The 21,000-nt window shown below is 36.7% G+C and overlaps 1 protein-coding gene and 1 long non-coding RNA gene across 18 annotated transcripts; one reads left to right on the top strand and one right to left on the bottom strand.

The window, feature by feature from the left end:
• Nucleotides 1–121: 121 nt before the first annotated feature.
• On the top strand, nucleotides 122–15,025 carry LOC18429277 (Tetrapyrrole (Corrin/Porphyrin) Methylase). 17 transcript variants are annotated; one of them, XR_016051650.1, is made up of 10 exons: nucleotides 162–549; nucleotides 5,783–5,850; nucleotides 7,101–7,196; nucleotides 8,628–8,724; nucleotides 8,826–8,954; nucleotides 9,143–9,224; nucleotides 9,318–9,534; nucleotides 12,869–12,911; nucleotides 13,601–13,757; nucleotides 14,014–15,025. XR_016051650.1 is itself a non-coding variant. In XM_088861276.1 (10 exons), exons 1-10 carry the CDS (start codon nucleotides 364–366, stop codon nucleotides 14,124–14,126), a joined length of 1,143 nt encoding a protein of 380 aa, XP_088717402.1. In that variant the 5' UTR covers nucleotides 162–363; the 3' UTR covers nucleotides 14,127–15,025. The 17 variants fall into 17 exon arrangements, 8 of the variants coding, with proteins under 8 accessions (XP_011621535.1, XP_011621536.1, XP_088717406.1 ...); XR_016051649.1 differs by having other exon boundaries at nucleotides 13,601–13,774; XR_016051647.1 differs by having other exon boundaries at nucleotides 9,143–9,251; nucleotides 9,371–9,534; nucleotides 13,601–13,774.
• A 1,869-nt stretch (nucleotides 15,026–16,894) lies between these two features.
• Nucleotides 16,895–17,236, bottom strand: LOC105420251 (uncharacterized). The gene is made up of 2 exons (XR_016051654.1): nucleotides 17,149–17,236; nucleotides 16,895–17,008 (listed from the first exon to the last, which is right to left on the bottom strand). It is a non-coding gene; the product is annotated as an uncharacterized LOC105420251 (long non-coding RNA).
• Between the last annotated feature and the right edge of the window lie 3,764 nt (nucleotides 17,237–21,000).

Raw genomic sequence — 21,000 nt, 5'->3', positions numbered from 1 at the left:
ATATATCGAGAAAAATAATATATATAAAAGTCGCCCAATTTTAAAACGGTTAGACCTTGTTAAAAAATTAAAATTTCACTTTTTGTTTTGAAAATGATAATCTAGTGGTTACCAAATTTTCAGATCGAAAATAAATCCTCAAATAGGTCATCTGAGGGAGCAGAATCAAAGTATTTTCCTTAGGGAGCAAAGTATACGCACTCTTTCTCCAAAACAAGCAACTTTCTCTCTCTCCCTCTCTCTCGCACATCCCCAACTATATTTGGGCGACCCTCTCTGACCATCTCCAAATGTACTTGGGCAATCCTCTTCCTCTCTCGGATAAAACTACCTGCTTCCTTCTCTCTCTAGACCAACTGCCACATGCTGACCTCTGTGGTGATTTCATGGGGCACTCTCAGGATTCCCAATCTCCTTGTTTCTCTTTCCTCCTCTTCTCCCACTACCAGGAATTGTTTTCTCGCCTTCCCCCGTTGCTTCTCCTCTAGGCCTTTCACTAATTCTCGGCCCACTTTGAAGCTCAACTCTGACGATGAATCCCCTAAAGAGGCAAGCATCACGTATTATTTCTGCTTTTCTTTGTGTTTTTTTCTCTTACTTCTACTAACCCTTATCTTTGATTTCTCCCTATATGCTCAGATAGTCATTTTTTGAAAGCAGAGTTACTGTTTTACCTATGGATATCTATTTTCAGTTTGATTACATTTCTCTGTGTTCTTGTTTATTCAAAATTTCATTGATATGGTGTATGACTATGCTTGGCTACAACGAATAGCAACCGAGTGAATGGAGAGTTATGAAAGGGAGAGAGAGGAGGATAAAGCTTGAGAGGAGAAAGTACAGGTGAGAGCCAGTGGAGAGCCATGAGAAGAGAGGGACACTAAACACTGAGGGATAGAGGAATATAGAGAGTGAATCAGAAGTGGGAATGGTGGAAACTAGTGTTTCAAGACTCGGCTGAGTTACTCGGCCTCGCCATAAGGGCGAGGCAAGTTCTATCCTAGTAGGTTGTACTGAATTTTCGATAATAAATATATATTATTATGTCCATTGTATGTGCTTGAATGACCTTCTTAGCTTACACGTGCTTTTTGAGGTGATTAGGATTTGATTCATCTAAGACTTTTTTTTTTTTCTTTTATTTAGGGCCTTAAAAAAAAAAAAACAAAAAAAAAAAGAACAAAAAAAAAAAAAAAAAAAAAAACAAAGAAAAAAAGAATCGTGGGCTTCGAACTCCATGGGCTCTTAAATGAAACGTACAAAGGTGGAAAGCCCAACCAATATGACATCCAACATGTTATTATATAGTTATACAGGTTAAAAATATTGACTTTTAGACAATTTTTTTACTTTTTTGTTCTTTATAAAGAAGAGCTAAAAAAATAAATAGTGCTCCTGGGAATTGAACCCACAAGCTCTTATAGAGCAACATGTGAAGGCTAATGAGCCATCCAATACGGCATTCAATGACTTATGCTAAAGTGAGGCAGGTTATAATATTTATTATGTCTTTTGTTTTGTTTGTGTCTTTTATTTTGGTGAACACGACTCGGACAAGTTATTAAGACTCGGCTCAGAGACTCGCCTCGGCCATGGTCCGAGTACCTTGGCCGAGTCGTGTTTTAGAACACTGGTGGAAACTATGAAGGTCAGAAAGGAGATGTAAACTAGGGGTGAATGGAAAAATAGGATAAAAGGAATAGGTACATGGCTCGAAAGAGAGTCTAGAGTCTAGATAGGGGAGCAAGGAAGTAAAGGGCAAGAAAGAGAGATTGGAGAGGTGTTAGCGAAGGCATTCTCCTGTCAAGCTAGAATGAGGCGAGGAGTGGAACCTTTGAGGGAAAGAGAGGAGGGAATTCACAAGATACCTTGTGGTAAGACTGCTATGCCTGAAGCACCTTCCTTTGCTAGCCTGCCAGAAGTTGTGTCGTCGTCTCTCTTGATTTGTCTGAAAGTCATTTGAATGGCCCTGTCAGGAAGTCAATGTGATCAATAGTGTGAGCTAATCTCTAGGGGTCTGAGCGCCTTGGATGCCCAAGCAATGGTATTTCTGTAATCTCATTTGACTATGAGGCTCTTGTGTTTGGAGGCTACAGGGATGGACTTTTTAAGACCCTCTAACAGAGCCACCACTTCAGAAGTATATGAATCCACGAAGCTAGAGTTTGAGAACGAAGGATGGATCCTCTTGCTATTAGCAAGAATACCACCAAAACCCAAGGGGCCAAGGTTTCCTAGTGAGCAACCATCACTATGCAGCTTGAGAGAACTAAGACGAGGGGGAACCCATATTGCTCAAATCCAGTGTTTTGAAACACGACTCGGCCAAGGTACTTGGATCTTGGCCAAGATGAGTTTCATGGCCGAGTCTGAGTAACTTGCCTGGGTTGTGTTCATTTTAAAAAAATACAAAAACGAAAAAAAAAACATAATAAATATTATAACATGTCTCACTTTAGCATAAGCAATTGAATGCCGTATTGGTTGGCTCACCAACCTTTGTATGTTGCGTTGTGAGAGCTCATGGGTTCAATTCCCACAAGCGCCATTCAATTCCCACATGTTGGATGTCATATTGGTTGGGTCGTTTGCCTTTGTACGCTTCATTTAAAAGTTCATGGGTTTGATTCCCGCGATCCCTTTTTTTTTTTGCTCCTATGAAAAAGAAAAAAAGAAGTCTTGCTCGAGGGGAATCGAACCCTAGTCACTTTGAAAGCATGCACTTATGCCGTTCAAAAGGCCATTCAAGCATTTATGACATACAATTGACATAATAATAATATATATTTATTATCTAACAGCCTACTCGGATAAAACTCCCCTCGCTCCTAGGGCGAGGCCGAGTCTCAAAACACTGCTCAAATCCTAGGCGATGTCTGGAAGGACAACAAACTTTCTCAATTATTAGGGAAAGTAGAGATACCTAGGTTGCTACAGACAGGCAGCTTCTAGGTTTAGAAACAAGTTCTACTATGATGGAGTCATATAGAGATTGAGTTTGAGTAGGAGAGCTGCGAAAGATAAACGCATTTCTCTCCTTCCAAACCCTCCTCAGCAGAGAAAAGTCTCCCATAACCCAAAGACTCCTACCATTTTTAGGAAAAGGGAGAGAAGAGAAGGCCAAAAACAAGTAGTGATATGGGAAGTGGGGTTACCCAAAGAAAACCAAAAGGACAAAGCAGTCTAGACCACGGAGTGTAGGTGACCTGCAAAAAGGTGATTAGAAGACTCCTCTTCCTGGTGGCAAAGGGAACAATGATCGAGGAGCTGCAGACCTCTCTTTTGAAGTTAGTCAGCAATAAGGATCTTACCATGAGCTAGGATTCACGCAAAAGCATGGACCTTATGTGGCACAAGGGCAGATGAAATTTTGTTAAAGAGAGGACAAGAGTCATGTGGAGGGAGGAGGGAAGAGTAAAAGGAAGAGACATGGAAGGATCTTGAGGGAGAGGGAGAGGGAAGAAGTTTGAGAGTCTGTGATGCCTCTCCTGAATAAGGAAGTCCACACACACTAAAGAATTTTCCTTTTGCTCTACATACTCAGCAATTGTGGCTTCCTCATTAGAGACAATGGAGAAAAGTGAGGGCCCCAAAGTTTGGTTCCCAAATCATCGATCTCTCTAAAATCTAAGTCTCTACCCGTTGCCTATTTTGAATCTAATGTTTTTAAAAAGTCTTCTACTCTTAGCAATACTGGTCCACGCCCTTGAAGCTACACGTCAGGGAAGTTGGTAAGCCCACCACCATCATCCAATCCATATTTAGCTTCAATGACCTCCTTACAAAAGGTTTACCTTACTAGTTGTAAACCTCCATCCCCATTGTCCTAGTAAGGCAAGATTATTTTCATTGATTCTCCCTATCCCCAACCCACTGATTTTTTGGAGCACAAACCTTGTCCTAGGCAATCAGGTGGAATTTGTCGCCCTCTAAGGCCCCAGACGAAAGGAAGTTCCTCATTAGCTTCTCTAGCTTGGATGCTACAGGGAAGGAATACAGAATATTGTAATTCGGACATTGGCCAAGGTCTCTTTTATGAGGTCGATCCTGCTTCCCAAAGAACGCCCTTTCCATCTGGCTAACCTCCTATTGAATTTGTCAACTCCTATATTGTAGAGGTGTTTTCTCGGTTTTCCTATGCAGAGAGGAAGTCCAAGGTAGTTGGGAGGGAAGGCTTTTATATGACAACCCAAGTGGTGGTCAAGTTCACTGATGTCATGGGCTCCTATCTTGATCCCTAACATCATAGTTTTAGACATGTTGACCTTCATTCCCATGGAACCATCAAAACTTCTAAAGAAGAGCTAGAGGTTATCCAATTGGGTAGCTTCAAAAGATTAAAAATGTCATCTGCAGAAAGGAGGTGGGAAATTTTGGGGCCATTGATGGAGGTTTTGAAGCCCTCGAGGATACCTAGACTTTACAGTCTTGAGATGGATTTGAAAAAGAGTTCGTCCATAATGGTGAACAAGAAGGGAAATAATGGTTCACCCGGTCTAAGACCCCTAGATCCTGGAAAGAAGTCTACCAAATAACTTCCTTACCTCTAATGGGTCATTTTGAACCTTAGGATATACACATTCAGGTTTTGTACATCCAGGTTTTGATGGCTTAAGGTCGTTTGAGTGTAGTTTTCGAGATCATATCTTGGATATCCACATCCTCAAAACCACTCATATCCAGCATTTGCTCATTCCAAAAGAAAATTGGAATGTGCAAATGCAAGGTTTGGGATAGCTAGCTTTTGCATTGGGGCACGTGCCTCCTTCCCTTTTTCTTTATCCCTCTTCATAATAATGATATTCATAGTTATAATATGTTATATTTAATATTTATTATTATTATTACAATTATTATTGTTATTGTTATTTCAAATATTAGTCATAAAATATCATCAACATTATTAATATTAGTACTAATGTAATAATATTATATTGTAATCATAGTTATATTTATATTACTATATAATTATTATAATTATGATATTATTAGCTATAATATTTATATGTATTATCATTTTTATAGTATTTATTACGAAATATCATCAACATTGTGAATATTAATACTATTATATTTTAATGATATTATATTTTAATACATATTATTAAAATATAGTAATACTATAATATAATTTATACTAATAAAATGATATTTTATTATTATATAATAGGATATGTTATTATATAATTGTTGTAATTGTGATGATGATGATGATGATTATTATTATTAGTATTATTAATTTATTATTATTAGCTGTCTTATGATTAACATTATTGTTGTTGTTATTGTTGTTGTTGATATTATTACTATTATTATTTATAAAATATCGTCAACATCATTAATATTAGTATTATTATATTTTAGTATAATTATGTTATATTGCCAGAACCTGGTTTTACATTTAAATGAACCAAACAGGGGATGTGTTATACATGCCAAGTTAATCCAGAAGGTACCCAAACGACATTAATCCTTAAACCATGTTTTACAAGTACTGGAATTTGTATACCCAGGATTTGATGCATAACCAGGTGTTGCAAATTCTGGACCCCAAACGACTTATAAATGAATGTGAAATGAGGTGCTAGCAAATTTTAGCCAATTAAGCCGAATTCTCTAAAAGTTATGGGCTTGAACTAATCAGAACCTTTCATTGCTTGTGCATGAATGGATATGTTTCTTTCAATTAGTGCTCTACCTAAGTATTTTCTTGTTGCCAATACCTAAGTATTTTCTTGTTGCCAATGAAGGTGATGCTGATACGGCTGAATATTAATTACAGGGTATTTTAGAATCTGGTCTGTATCTTGTAGCAACTCCAATTGGCAATCTTGAGGACATAACTTTGCGGTATGTATTTGAGCTCTATGGATTAGTGTTGTCTCAATGTTAAATAACAATCTATTACTTTGCTCCAATATAATATATGCTTTTCCACATTGTTGTGAGCTATTGTTCCTTTATTTCGTGATGAACCTGATGGGTGGTTGCATTCCAACAATTTGATGGATTACACTTTCTTCATTAGAGATTATGCTAGTGACTGGATGTGGTAAGTATTAGGTTTAAATATTTTATGGAAAAAAGAACAGAATTAGTTTGTAATCAGGAAGAAAGGATGCATTGTCTCTCTTGTGTTATCATGATTAACACATGCTATTGAGCTAAAGTATGAGTACATGGAGTACATGACATGTTTAAGGACTGTTTCACCTTCTAGCTTCATGAAGAGTTCATGCACTCATGGATGACTACCAGACTCATCTCTGTAATTCATCATTTCCTGTAAGCAAAGGCGTGCTTGCTTTATTCATTAGTGTGAGCAACACGTTATGGTATATTGGGGGATTATTGTGACAATGGAAACTGTCGAGTTAAAGGAGCTAAGCTTAATATCATAATAGATTATCAAACACAAACTTGTCTCACATTATTGTGACTTGTGACAAGTGAATCTCATGTTGCCTTCATATGATGGGCATAAACTTTCCCACGCAGCATAATTCGTGAAGTTTATGGCGGTCCTGATACCTTTGATCTTGTACACCTATTTTGTGCAATGTTTTATTGAAATGACTCTATATTAATACGAGTAGTTAATATTGTAACGGATTGTAGCAGTCAGTAAGTTCAGATATTCCTTGTGGAAATCCCTTCTTGTCTTGCCACTCATCCATCTCAACATCCTCATCCCATCTACACTTATCCTATGGGTAATGTTGTTTCTTGACTGCTAAACATCCCACCCCATAAAGCAAAGTTGGTCTCATAGTTGTCCTATAGAACTTGCCCTTCAGCTTCATTGGTATGCGACAATCATATAAAACTCTAGTTGCACATCTCCACTTCGCCGACCCAGCTCTAATTCTGTGTGCGACATCTTTCTCAATCTCTCCATTTTTCTGGAATATCGACCCAAGGTATCCAAAGTGTGCGCTTTTTGGTATGTCTTGGCCGCCAATCTTAACTACTTCCTTGTCTCTATTGTATTATTTGTAAACTTGCATTCTATATACTCACTATTAGTCCAGCTAATTTTAAAACCTTTAGATTCTAGAGCATCCCTCTAAAGTTCTAACTTCGTATTGACGCCGCTTCAGGTCTCATCAATCAAAACTGGCGTTTGCAAACAGCATGCACCATGGTACCTCATGTTGTAGGTGTTTAGTTAAGTCGTCCATAACTAAGACAAAGAGGTATGGGCTCAACGCTGACTCCTGATGTTGGCATATTGTCACTAAAAACTCACTTGTCTCTCCACTAGTTGTCTGGGTACTAGTAAACACTCGCTCATACATATCTCTCACCAAGTTGATATAGTATCTTGAGACTTCTTTCTTTTCCAACACCTACCAAATTAAATCTCGAGGTTACTTTTTACCCTTTTTTGGTTAAATGCTGATATTCCATTATAACTTCCATTATTATTGTAAGTCAGGCCTTTTGCCATGCTCAATTCCAAAAGGCCTTTTTTTAACAATTACAGCGATGATATCGGGTTTTTATTTAAATAATTGAATAATTTCAAAAAATGAAAATAGTGATTTTCATAATAACAGACGTGATAGCCGTTATTTTGAAAAAATGTCCTTGTTGTGAAAATAAGTAATTTATCTTGAACAAAAATTGAAAATAATGATTTTCATAATAATAGAATTGATAGCCGTAATTTTGAAAAAATGTCCTTGTTGTGAAAATAAGTAATTTATATTGAAGTTATTTCCCCATGAGTTTCTTCATTTCCCAGTTCTTTCCCCTTCTTTTCAAGTTATCAGAATAACATAACTAATAGCCTTTTAAATTTTTTACAATTTTTTTTCCATTTTTGGTTAAACGTAAATTTCTCTGACATAACACTTCAACATTATAGCATGGAGATGTACGAAACCCATCCCATTCTGCTATACCAATTTTTTAAATTGTGGTTCCAAAAAAAATCCTAAAAGTACAATTTGAAGACCTATTTAATGTTTGGTTTTTAATCGACGCTGTTTGTATAAGTACATTCAACTGCAGGTCAAAGTTACAAGGATATCTATCACATCGTTTGTTTCCATTTCATGATACCCACATATGACATTTTCCCCACAGCAAGGAGTGTATAACAATAAACAATAAGCAATTTTGTCAAGTTTGAAAGTGAATGAAATTCAAGAGCTAAATATCAAAGGGTGGAGAAATTGTGGGTGATAATGCATATTCTCGTAGGAAACTGGCAGTTTGGTAAAAAGTCATGTTTGTAAAAAAGAAAAATAAAAAGAAAAAATAGAAGGGTAAAGTTGGGGAATTTCTCATGTGGAATGTCATGTCCTTTTTGGGTAAGTATACTATAACCCAGTGGACTGTGGAAAACCGTAATCTATTGGAGTTGTAATCTTCCAGTGAAATGATGAATGATGACGGGAGAGAGAGTGGGGCCCGATTATCGACATGAATATGTCATTTGGTGGATCCCAATCTCTCTATCCCCATCCATCCCTTTGAACGGTGATGACCCCAATGGACTATGATTATACCATAGTGTTGGTTTATTTATATAATATACTTATCCTTCCAGTTTCTCTGTAATTTTTATGTTTTCTCACTTATATCTGCTATTTGATTTAGACCTGGTTTTGTTGATTCAGTGCATTGCGAGTTTTAAAGACAGCTGATGTAATATTAGCAGAAGATACGAGACATTCAGGCAAGTTGCTTCAGCACTACAATATTAGGACTCATCTTGTAAGTCGTCTCAACATGTTTTGGTTGGATTGTTTTGTGGAGATCTCCAGTGATTGACTAGTTGTCTCTGTGATGGCTGGTTTACTATTCTGTGTGTATAGCTGAGTTATCACAAATTCAATGAGTCCCAACGTGAAGCAACCATCTTACAGAGGCTGCAACAAGGAGGTGTTATTGCATTAATTAGTGATGCAGGGACACCAGGCATTAGTGATCCTGGGGCTGAGCTGGTTAGTATTTGCTTCTGTTGTCCTTCTTTTATGCATGCGCCCTATAATAGTACTTGGGTTTTCCGCCCTTCATTCTATTCTATATTAGTGGCCCTAAGCATATCATCTTTTTAATCACGTTCATTTCCCTGTTATTTCTGTTCTTGCTCCAGTCATAAAATGTGTATATGCCTTTCACGTTTTTGCAGGCAAAAATGTGTGCGAGTAAAAACATTGCTGTTTTTCCTGTTCCGGGCCCCTCTGCTCTAATAGCTGCCCTTTCTGCCTCTGGTTTGAGCACCAACGAATTCACTTTTGGTAATCACTCTTCTTACATATATTATGCATTGGAAGTTGTATTAAATGTTCCTTTTGATGACACAGATTTGCATTTGAATTATTCTACTGCTCAACTAGTTAGTATTTCCATAAGGTAGCCATTCTTCATATCAACAGTTGGATTCTTACCTAAGCATGCTGGTTCAAGAAGAAAAAGGCTAATCGCTTCAGCAGATGAAACTGCGACACAGATATTTTATGTTCCTCCCCATTCCTTTCATCAATGCCTTGAAGAAATGGCATCTATATTTACCGACTCCAGGTGAGGTTTATGGGTGAAATTTATTCTAGTCTTGTAGATTGTCTTATTTCAGTAATCAGCAATGTTTGTGTGTTGATAACATCATAAAGGGCTAATGAATCTAGTGCTTATAAACATATATGATAAAGATTATACCTAACTTCTTGAAAGTTTTTGCACCAGATGGAACTTATTTGTTGATCTCCTTATTTAATGGGTCCATTTACTAACTACAGTACCTAAGTATATCTTGCCTGGATATAAGCGGCTCCCCAAAGTGTCCATTGTCAACAATGGACAGTTGGGGACTGTCATTTTTCTGCTCAAATTTCTGACAGACTTTGAGGAGAGAATGGCACCCCCCAACCGTTCATTGTTGACTTCAGAGGGTTTGAAAAGTTGTCATACTCAAATGCGTATAAAGAAGTACTATCGAATATTTCCCTAGTGTTAGCATGAGGCCCCACCTCATTCAACAACAAAAACTAACCACATCTTTTTGATGGATCGAAGATCCAAATCTATTTTAAACACCTGCAAATCCATTTCTGCACCAGAACACATGTTGAGATGACATTAAAGAGGGAGCATTTTTATGGCCCCAAATCCATTGATCTTGATCTCAGCAGTCAAGAGGATGGATTGGCAGATATTTTTTGGTTCTCAATCATCGGAAATATAGACAAGTGAGGAGGTGCCACAAGTCAGCGGAGGCCCCTGTCTCACCAATTACCTTCCTTTATTTATTTTAGCTTTTTATTTCTTTCTTTCTAACTTAGCTATAGTATTTTATAGGAACAACAGGAAAATGCAAAAGATACATGCCTTGAATAATTATGAATGGTCCAATGAATCAATTGATCATCTCTGAACACTTCTATTTGCAGATACTCTCTGTGGCTCTCTCTTTTTGTTTGGCTAATGCACTGTTTCGTTAATCGTGTAAACTTTACAAATATATGTATTTGATCCCTGGATAACAGGTGTTGCAAAAACTTTGCTTCTAAACAGTACTGAAGAGAAAAGGTAATTGAATTACAAAATTTCCCAAAGATGAGATGTCATGGGTTTGGAGTAGAAGCTTCCAAATGTATTCGTAGATCGTAGGCGCCCAACTTCTTTTTGCTGAGTCAGCCTCTACAGTTTCTTCCCTCCAAGTGTGCCTGCTAAGGGCAAGGAGATCTTTTGTTTTTCGAAGAAGTCATGTTTGCTGAATTGCTTTCGAAAAATAGATTGGTGCTCAAGTTCTTTCCAACCAGCAGGTCTAGTGTTTCAGCTTCAGGGGAGTCACAAAGTCTAGCTGGTCCTGCATATGATGCTGTGTCTGCCATAGATGATCTGGAAAGGTCATCTAACAGCAGCTGGGCATGGGTTTGCCTCTGAACTAGTGTCAAGGCGCAGTTTAGTGGTGCCTCATGAGGGGGATATCCAATGTGAGGATTTGTTAGTTGCTGAGGTTGGGAATGGATGATGTTTTTCACTGACTATTAAATAACCAAGGCTGAGTATTCCTTGAACCCTTTTCTAGTGAGTGCCTGAGTGTGATAAGGGCTCTAATTCGGGCAATCAGGTAGGGGTCCTTGAGAATTTGCCTCTTGAAGTTTGGGCATTGCTTTCTAGCCAGATTGTTCAGCTGAACAGTATGACGCTGATCTGCCATAATACCTGTCCATTTTTGGGTAGGCAGCAACAGGTAGTATTGTAGAAGTTTGGTAAAAGATTTTGGGCATGCCCAGGTGATGCCGAACAGTTGAAGAAACTCTAACCATATTCTTACTGCTATGGTACACAGTTTAGGAAAAGGTAACTGTTTGATTCCTCCTCTTCTATGAACATAAACAGCTGCTAGGAATTTGCATTCCTCGATGCAATGCTCAATAGTTAAAGCATTATTTAAGGCCACCAACCAACTAAAAGCTTGAGCCTTACATGGGGCTGATATGGCCCCAATTCGGTGAGCATTTGGAGGTCTAAGATTATTAGCATTGGTAATTGTCTGTTTGAGCCCGTCGTTCTACCCAGTCCTTTTGGCAGCAACCCTGTGGGTTTGATCCCTTTATGTCCAATCAATGTTTCACAACAGTTCTCCTGGTGTGTGGCGAAGCGCCACAGTGGGTTTTTTCAGTCTTCTAATGCCCAAACCTCCTTTTATTTTTAGTTGGCATTCATTGTCCCACTTAACTAAGCCGAACTGATGCTCCATGTTCCATAGGAATTCTCTTTGAAGTTTTCGAGTTTATGTACAATGTTTGCAGGCATGTGAAGCAAAGACATTTGGTACTTCATTATGCTCGCAAGCATGACTTTGAATAGGCGCAAACCTTTCCAGGATGGCAAGGCCAGGAAACATCCAATTTGGTGAGGATAGATCCGTCTGGCGATTGGACCAAGTACATATGGTGCCATTGAGGGGGGAGGTATGTCAGCTCGTGTCTCTTGATTAGTGAAGTAAGTCCTTCTCCATGCTTCTGGTTCTGGATCAACCACAGATGACCACAGATCTTGCGAATCTCAGCAAAATTTGGGACCTCCTGTATCTTTTCTGTGATTGCCATGATGTCACATGTCAGGTTTGAATTTTGGGGCTAAGTTTTCAACGGGTTTTTTTCTAGATGGGCTCGTTCAATCCCCAGATATTCCATGCTATGATCTCATTGGGAGGGGTAATTTGTTTGGTTCAACGGTGAGACAGGCCTTTGCCCCTGGTTGCAGAACTCTGGTGTGGTATATTTGAATTGGTATTGGTATTGCTGTTTTCCCATAGTTGATGTTGTGAGTCAAACTTTTGAGCTCTTTCTTCCCCTTCTCCCCTCTCCAGCTTTTTTGTGGTTATCTGACTGTTCTGTAGTGGCATTTGCTGGAAAGGTTTTACATCCAGCTGTCTGTTCTATGATAGACCCTGTGATCTCTATGGCTCTTTTTCCGGATTTTGTATGTCAAGGATTTGAAGGGCCATGTATCAACTCTCCAGTGTAAGCAATGCCTTTGGATTATAATCCCAACTATTTTCTGCAAGAGCAAGCAGATCTCAGTAAATCCTTATCACTTTCTCTTCAGGCTCAGAGTAAAGGGTGCAGGTTTTTGATGTTGGGTATCCCTGGCTAGTCAATCAATAGAAAGCTCTATAGCAAGTGTTACTAGGTTTTACACTCCTTAACAAGTCTCTCCTGAATGAATTATGAACATATTGCATTTGGAGTTGTGATAGACTTATTGATTATTTGGTTTGGATAATCAATGATATATTTTTGCCATGTTTTGTTCTCATCGTAATGTTGGTTGCGCCCATAATGGATAGGAGTTCTTAATGGTGAAAAAGATTATGGTAATGAATGTTCGGAATTTAATTGTGCAGGAGTTGTGTTGTTGCTCGGGAACTAACAAAAGTTCATGAAGAGGTATAGTTCCACTCTGCATCAATTTCCCTACATTGTGCTTGAAAACCCTTAATGTTGGTCACAATTTTGAAAAATGTATTCTTGTAGCACCTGGTGCTTTTATTTAGGGTAAATTTGCGTATTTTAGATGTGGCCATCTTTTTTAGTAATATTTTTGCATGTTCTTCAAATTACCTTCAATATAATTGCATCCCAGTCTTTTCTTTTGTTTGATATGTTCATGGTGGGAATGGAGGGTGGGACGTTATGTTGAGGCATCTGCCCCCCTCGCAACCAATGCCCCAACCCCATTTCAATTGCATGCCATTTTTTCTAACCAATGACGAATATTATATTTTTGTTATCATTCTCGTCCTACCTGACTGAATCCTGACAGTTATCTCCATAAAATGGACACTCATACACCACATTCTGACGATTAGTAGTTATTCCAGGGCCAAATCAATATGTAGGCTCTTCTTTTTTTAGAATAATGGCAAAAAAATCAAAATATCAACTTGGTGAGTCATGTAATGAGCTCAAGTTGGCTCAATGACAAACCATGAATATTTATATTGGCTTCTCTCTCTCCATCCTTCCGTTTGTAAAATCTGTCTTCATGATTTATAATTTTGTACATGGTTTGATCTGGTATATGCCTTGAAGTTGCTTCCGGAATGCTTCTTACTAACCTAGATGCCTCTTTTTAGTTTTGGAGGGGCACTTTGGGGGAAGCAAAGGATGCCTTTTCTTCTCGTCAACTGAAAGGGGAGATTACGCTCTTGATTCAAGGGCAATCCAGTCTGGCTTCTGATAATAAATCTGAAGCTGAAATTGAACATGAACTTAGAGAACTAGTATCCAATGGTCAGAGCCTTTCCATGGTAATTGTTTATATTAAATTTCCCAAATAGTTACTCTGCTAGTTTAGTATGGCACATTCCTTAGCCTTACCACACCCATCTGCATGTTTAGTTTTTGGTATTCAGATCATGACAGTTTGGTGAGTCTTTCATGTGGTATTTTGTTCATTTTCATAGTCTAACCATGATGGTGAGTCTCTCCTTGCATAAAGGAATTTATGAATTGTTTTCTTTTTTTTCCCTGGTCTAATGACATACAGGCGGTGAAGTTGGTGTCTCAAGGATCATCTGTGAAAAGAAAAGCAGTGTATGCATTGGCATTGAGGATATTTGGGGAAAAACTCTAGAGAATTGTTCGAGTAAGACTGCTTGAGGTATCACAGAGAGCGACATTATTGTAGAAAATTAAAGCCCTCTCTCTCTCTCTCTCTCACTCTCTCTCTCTTTCTCTTTCTCTCTCTCTCAGCCAGCACTTAAATTGCATTGAAAATAAATTGAGGAAAAAGCGGGTATCCTAATTGTATTAATTAAGAACTGGATGAATCGACGCGAGAGACTCCAACGAAGCTCCTTTGAGACCAATTCAACACATACTACAGAAGGCTTAAAACCCGGAGTTTGGAATTGATAGTGAACTGGGTGTTGATTAGAAAGGAGTGCCTGGGTATCTTAAAGATCTGATATATTAGGCAATAAGTTGTGAAGATGGGCATACATAAAAGGAGGGTGGATGTAAGATGGGCATACATAAAAGGAGGGTGGATGTCTTTGGAAGCCTCCTTCATGAGGGACCACTCAATTATGATGGAACCTCCAAGGATAACCCTAGTCCTATCAGTATTGGAGGACTGATAAGAGAGTCTATGGGTAATGCACTGACTATTGATTACTTATTTGGGACCATGTAGATCGACAACAGCAAATGAGGCAAAACTTGGAGCTATCCTCCAAGTCTTGAAGATTATATAGGCTAATCAACTTGGAACTGTCATAATTGTTGGAAGGGACTCTTTGAAAATTGTTGAATGGTGCAAGATTGAACAAAGGTTCCCTTGGAACTCGAGATCGATGTGGTTCGAAATTCGGGATAGCTGTGCTAGTTTAATAGTTTGTTTAGAGGTTGTTTGGTTTGTGTAAAAGTTCTTTCCTAAATGGAGATTTCACACATTGGATAGTCTGCCGATGAGAAAGTAGATGTGTACCTCATTAAAATTTGTTTTTTATGATACTTCCCATATTAGTGAAATTTAAGTGATTTTGTTCAAAAGAAAAGATGTATCTTTTTAATCTTTATTTTCCTTTTGTGAGACGTTTGCAAATAGTAAAACAGTTTTCCTCAAATACCCCTTGGATTAGGACTTTCCAAGAGGGATAAATTTGACCTTGTTGAAAGATTTAACTTTTGATTTCAGAAATTCATAAAATTGTTTGAAAATTCATTCTCGAATTTAAAATTTTAAAAGTGGTATAGATTAAGTAGATATATGAATATTTAAAACTCTTGAAAATAGATGGTTTAAATAATTTATTACAAGATATGTTATGTTTCTTTCTATCGAAATATCTCAATGTTGAGATGATCTGAAAGATTTTCGAACTTTGAAATACGCTTTTCTACGGGATCTTTGGGGTGACCTAATCTATGGTATAAGGTTAGCTCATAAACAAAGCAAGGGCTAAAAAGGGCTTGTAGGAATGACAAATATTTCCTCCAAGCCAATTGTAAAGGTAGTTTCAAGATCGTACAAATTATAAAAGGGTGTGGTTTGCATAAGGTTTCAACCTTAAATAATCAAATTGCGGTGCACCCCAAACTTTCAGTGACATTTTTGGTGTCGAAAATTCTTAGGATGGTATGAAATCTAATTTTATCTTTATTTATAAAATTTTAAACTCTAAAAATAGTTCAAATCAAGCAAATCTATAAGCTCGTGAAAATGGACCTTCCACATAATGTGTTGCAAGATGTACTATATTTAGGATTTGAAATCTCTTTTTTTCTTAGTATCTATACATTTTGATGTCGAGATGTTCAATTAACATTAAGGATTTGAAATCTCTTTTTTTCTTAGTATCTATACATTTTGATGTCGAGATGTTCAATTAACATTAAGACAATTTTTTCTAAAGATTTTAGAGATGTATCTTTATCCGACATTTTAAGGTGTCAACTTTAAACTTTTTCTATCATAAGGTGATGGTGTAAGGAATGGGCTCTAGCTTAGGTAGTCAGGATGGCAGGGCTCTGCAAGCATTTGCCTCTTCTTTTTTTAATCTTTTTTCAGAAGCATTTGCCTCTTCTTTTTTAATCTTTTTTCAGAGATTTAGACAAGAGAAATGACAGTCCAAACCGCCTAGTCTTACATCTCATAAGTAGATGGTCTTATCTATCTTTTTGTCTAAAATTAACTGTATCTTTGTGAATAGAAAAAGCCCAAATAAAACACATGATCCACTGCGAATACAAATACAAACAAAGACTAGAATCAGATTTGACCTTAAGTGCTTAGTGGTACAACGTCTCATGTTCAATTCCTTTCTATCACTGAACTACTCAAGAAAAAATATTGTGATCTCCACCGTTCATCAGCCTTAATAAACTTAATCACGGGCCAAGTTAATGGACGGTGGAGATGAGCGACAGCATTTGACAAGCATTTTGTCTCTGAAGCCCTAATATAATCTCCCATTGACATGAAAACCTTTCCCTTTTTTATGCCCCCAATTGCTATATTTTGGTAAACCCGAAAACAGAAAAATTGTGCCATTTATGGTGCAATTAATTGGACAATCCAAGTCTCTAGTAAATTGTCTTAGAAAATAAAAAAATATTTGTTTTCCTTATCTCACAACACCAAAAAATTACAAATAAGAACCAAATATTTGCAAAACGGCATGAGCACTCTCCACAAAAAAAAAAAAAAAAAAATCCCGTGGCCTTTTACTCCTTCAGTGTAACACCCCAATGCTTTATAGAGGTCAATGTGTAGAGCTCCTCATCAAAACTAGAAAGAGAGAGCAAAACTAGGGAGAGAAACTGTGTAAAGCTCTGCAACAAAACCATTTAGGCTTTGATTGAGGGGTTGTGTAGGAAAAATGTTGTGATGGTGGTGTACGTTGTATTTGTTCCTCTTCCTCCTCTTAGAACTTGGAGAATCACAGTCGTCGCCTTTGCTCAAATCATCCACACTCTCCACATCTCCAATGGACGCAAAAGATTGAGACTTGCCAGAAAAGAACTTGGACAAACCCCTCCTACACAGCCAGAAAAAACCCATGTCAAAAACAAGAACAAAAACCAACAAAAAAAAATTGCATTCTCATTCACAGTTTCTAACGAGAGGAGAGAGAAATCACTAACAAAGAAAGAGGGAAGTCAGTTTTCTCTCTCTTACTTGCGAGGCAGACTTAATCACTAACAAAGAAAGAGGGAAGTCAGTTTTCTCTCTCTTACTTGCGAGGCAGACTTAATCACTAACAAAGAAAGAGGGAAGTCAGTTTTCTCTCTCTTACTTGCGAGGTAGACTTTCTCTGAGAGAACCCATGTCGAAAACCGGCTTCTCGAACATGTCCACCGTTTCCTGACCGGAATTTGTTGCACCCTCCATTGTGACACAGTGAATGATGAGAGACAGAGAGGTTTTATAGAGAGAGAAAGAGGTTTTAGAGAGAGGGGTGGGGTTTTAAAGTAGGGAGGAGAGAGACATATGGGGACATGGGGGTGGACAACGTGGTTATAAGGAAGGAATGGAAGAGAAACGGTTGGAGGAGGAGGAGGAGGAGGAGGAGTTACAGGGTGTGGAACCACGTGTTAAGATTGGGAGAGACAATCTCTACTTGGCTGAGGAGGAGTTTGTGGGTCCATTCGTTGCGAGCTGCCTCACCACTTTTGGATTTGCACATGACTTGGATCCACATCTCCTCACATTTATTTTCTATCTCTCTACAACCTTATCTTTCCCCATATTCCTCTCTCTCTCTCTCTCTCTTTCTCTCTCTCCATATTCCTTTGCAACCTTATCTATCTCCTATCTCTTGTCCATATTCCTTTGACAATGACCCGGAATTATTATGATAATTCGAGCTCTATCAAAACAAGTGAAGCACATTTAAGCATGGGAAAAGTTTATTTAGAGCTTAGGCTCTAAACAATCAAATTAAAGTCTACCTCAAAAAATTAATTGTTTTGATGCTCAAATATCATCAAATTGATCATCTCGACATCGAGATGCACGGATATAAGAAAAAAATGGATTTTAAGTTTTGGAAATAGTACATCTTGTAACGTATTTTGGGACCGTCAAATTTCAAGATTTTCAAGCTTTCATAGATTTGTTCGATTTACACTATTTTTGAAGCTTTAAATTTTATAACTACAAATAAAAATATAATTTAAGGCTATCACAAGACGTTCCTGTATTTAAACCATATTTCTCAACATTATTTGAAGGTGTATTCTAATTTGATTGTTTAGAGCCTCGGCTATATACAAACCGCACCCCATAAGTATTACAAAACCTTTACATCAATAATCTTGGCTTTGAACATTAAGGTTGTGAAAAAAAAAGGATTTCAAACTATAAAAATGGTGTATATTGTAACAAATTATCTAGATCGTCTATTTCTCTCTAAAAATAAGTGTTCATAGATGTACTACTTTTTGAGTTTTGAGAGTCATGGTCGGTGTTGAAAATTAATTTTGGAGTCATATCTAAAGTGGCTATATTGGAAGTATGCCCTTTGTGCCCTTTATTTTTGTAAAAAGGGCTAGCCTTTATGCCTTTTATTTTTGTGAAAAGGGCTTCGCTTTATGCCATTTATTGTTGTGAAAATCAATTTCCATGGCATAAAGCGCTTTGGGGGGAGGTGTATTTTAATTTCATAAAGCCTAGGTCTTATAGAAATGAAAGAAAGGTTTTTATACTTCCCCTATAGCATAGAAGTTTTCTCTTCCTCCTACCATCTATCTGTCCAATTTTGATCAAGAGAGCTACTCACCGTTTGATTTCAAAGTATTTTTTTTTTTTTTTTTTTTATACAAATTCTATGAATATGAAATTTGGTATGTGCCATCTTCTCATTGGGACGCACCTATAAAAAAAATATTAAAAAGAATTTTTCAATAAAATATAATGATGAAAATACCCTTTGAAACTTTCAAAGATATTTTGGTCATTTTATTTTATTAAAAATATATTTTTTATTTATTTTTTACTACTGCGAGTTTAAAATATTTTTTTTATATTTTTTATAGAAAAAAACTAAAAATAAAATAGTATAAAGATATGACATTGTGATTGGGATAATTTTAACCCTTCATTCAAAATGGACGGTTGGATAAGAGAGAAGATGAAAACATAAAAAGCTGACCTATTTAATAATTCATTATCTTCTATCTGCTTGGACACATTTTTTCAGCAAGAAAGAGTCAACGGGGGGAGCAAGTGAATCTCAAGAAATATCTATTTTTAAGTTATTGATAAGACTTAACAAAGTTTTAGAAGAATTAATTGGCACATTTGATTTTTTAAGAAACTATAATTAGGCTAGATCTTCCTCGGGTAGCATAGATAACCTAAAATATTCATAGAGTAGCATAGATAGCCTAAAATATTCGTAGCGTAGCATAGATAACCTAAACTATTCGCATAGATAAAAAGGGTTAGAAGAGAGAGGGTTGGTAACAAAAATTGTTTTGACACCAACAACTCAATGAACATGGGTCGGTGATATTTCCTCTATTCAACAACAACATGTGTACATGTTTCATCTGTTTTTTATGAAAATAATATGTTGTTCCATGGGAAACTGAATTTCTAAATATTTTTCACAGATATCATTTAAAGCTTAAATATTTTTTCAGATAAATCGTTAAAGGATTAGTTTGCATGATTGCTACATTTACCGACATGTCAAAAAATCAAGCATCTATTTCATGTGCTCATGTGGAAGGTAGCATAGTTTTCCTTATTTATTTTTATTTTTGTGAAAAGGTCATATGCTTTTTTTGCGTTTTTTGTTTGACCCTTGATAAGTTAGGATCTTTTGAGTGGACGCAATTTGTAGTCTTCTTGTCCACACAAGAGGTGTGGATGCATCTTTCTAGATTTTGGGGTGATTTTTCTTATGCCATTAAACTATTATGACATAATTTTTGATGATTTTTTTATACGTCATTAAACTACCGGTGTATACAAAAAAAAAAAAAAAAACGATAAAGGTTTATGTGAGGCTTAGGCTTTATGAAAACAAAATAAAGCCTCATCTAAATACTTATCCAAAAAGTACTTTTAGTGATCGAAATCTTTATGCTTGCTCTAAAATCAATTTTCAATACCTACAATAGAATTTGAAATTCAAAAAATTATACAGATCTTATGGATCTACGAACACTTATTTTTAAAGCAAAATGAATAGTTTAAATAATTTATTATACTATTTACTATTTTTATAACTTGATATCTTAATTATTTTCACAATCATAATGTTCAAGTCGAAATGATCGATGTAAAGGTTTTTCAATGTTTGACTTGCAATTTTCAATTAATTAAGAAGTGAAAATTTAGGGCTGCAAGTCCTATTAAACTATTTTCCTTAAATATTCTCAATAGGCCTATAGTCCCCTATAAAAATAAATAGAATCTCACCTCAAAACTCACTGAAAGTAACAGTTCTAGCATTGAAAAACTTACCAATTGATCTCGGTCTTGACCATTACGGTGCAAAAAAAAATTTCAAACCCAAAAAAATAGTATATATTATAATATATTATCTACACCATCCATTAACCTTAAAAATAAGAGCTCACATATCCGCAAGACCTATACCATTTTTTGAATTTCTAATCTCATAATTATTGAAAATTGATTAAGGTGAAGATTTACTTTGTTTTCATGAAGCCTAAGCTTTATAGAAACCGCATCCTTTGCATATGCAATTTCACTCAAAAGACGTCCAACGCATGAAGAACGCAGAGCATTTGCATATGGACGCATGTAAACTATTGGAATATGCATGAAAGGCCAACAAAAGCATTCCTGTGTGTGCTTTATATATATATATATATATATATATATATATATATATATAAAGAGAGAGAGAGAGAAGGGTGCTTTCGCCAGAAACATCCACAAAAAGAAAATTGCTTTGATCAAGGCAAACCCGGGTTTGTGGAGTTCAAAGAAATGGACACAGGTTTCATGCCATGCAACATAGCAACATAGATCATCCAAAAACACCTGGATTTG

This window comes from Amborella trichopoda, chromosome 3 (genome assembly GCF_054954075.1).
Source record: "Amborella trichopoda isolate Santa Cruz 75 chromosome 3, AtrichopodaSantaCruz75HAP2 v2.0, whole genome shotgun sequence".
In the NCBI taxonomy this organism is placed as follows: Eukaryota; Viridiplantae; Streptophyta; class Magnoliopsida; order Amborellales; family Amborellaceae; genus Amborella; species Amborella trichopoda.
Note: the sequence above shows the minus strand (reverse complement) of the source record. Positions and strands in the feature narration are given on the sequence as shown.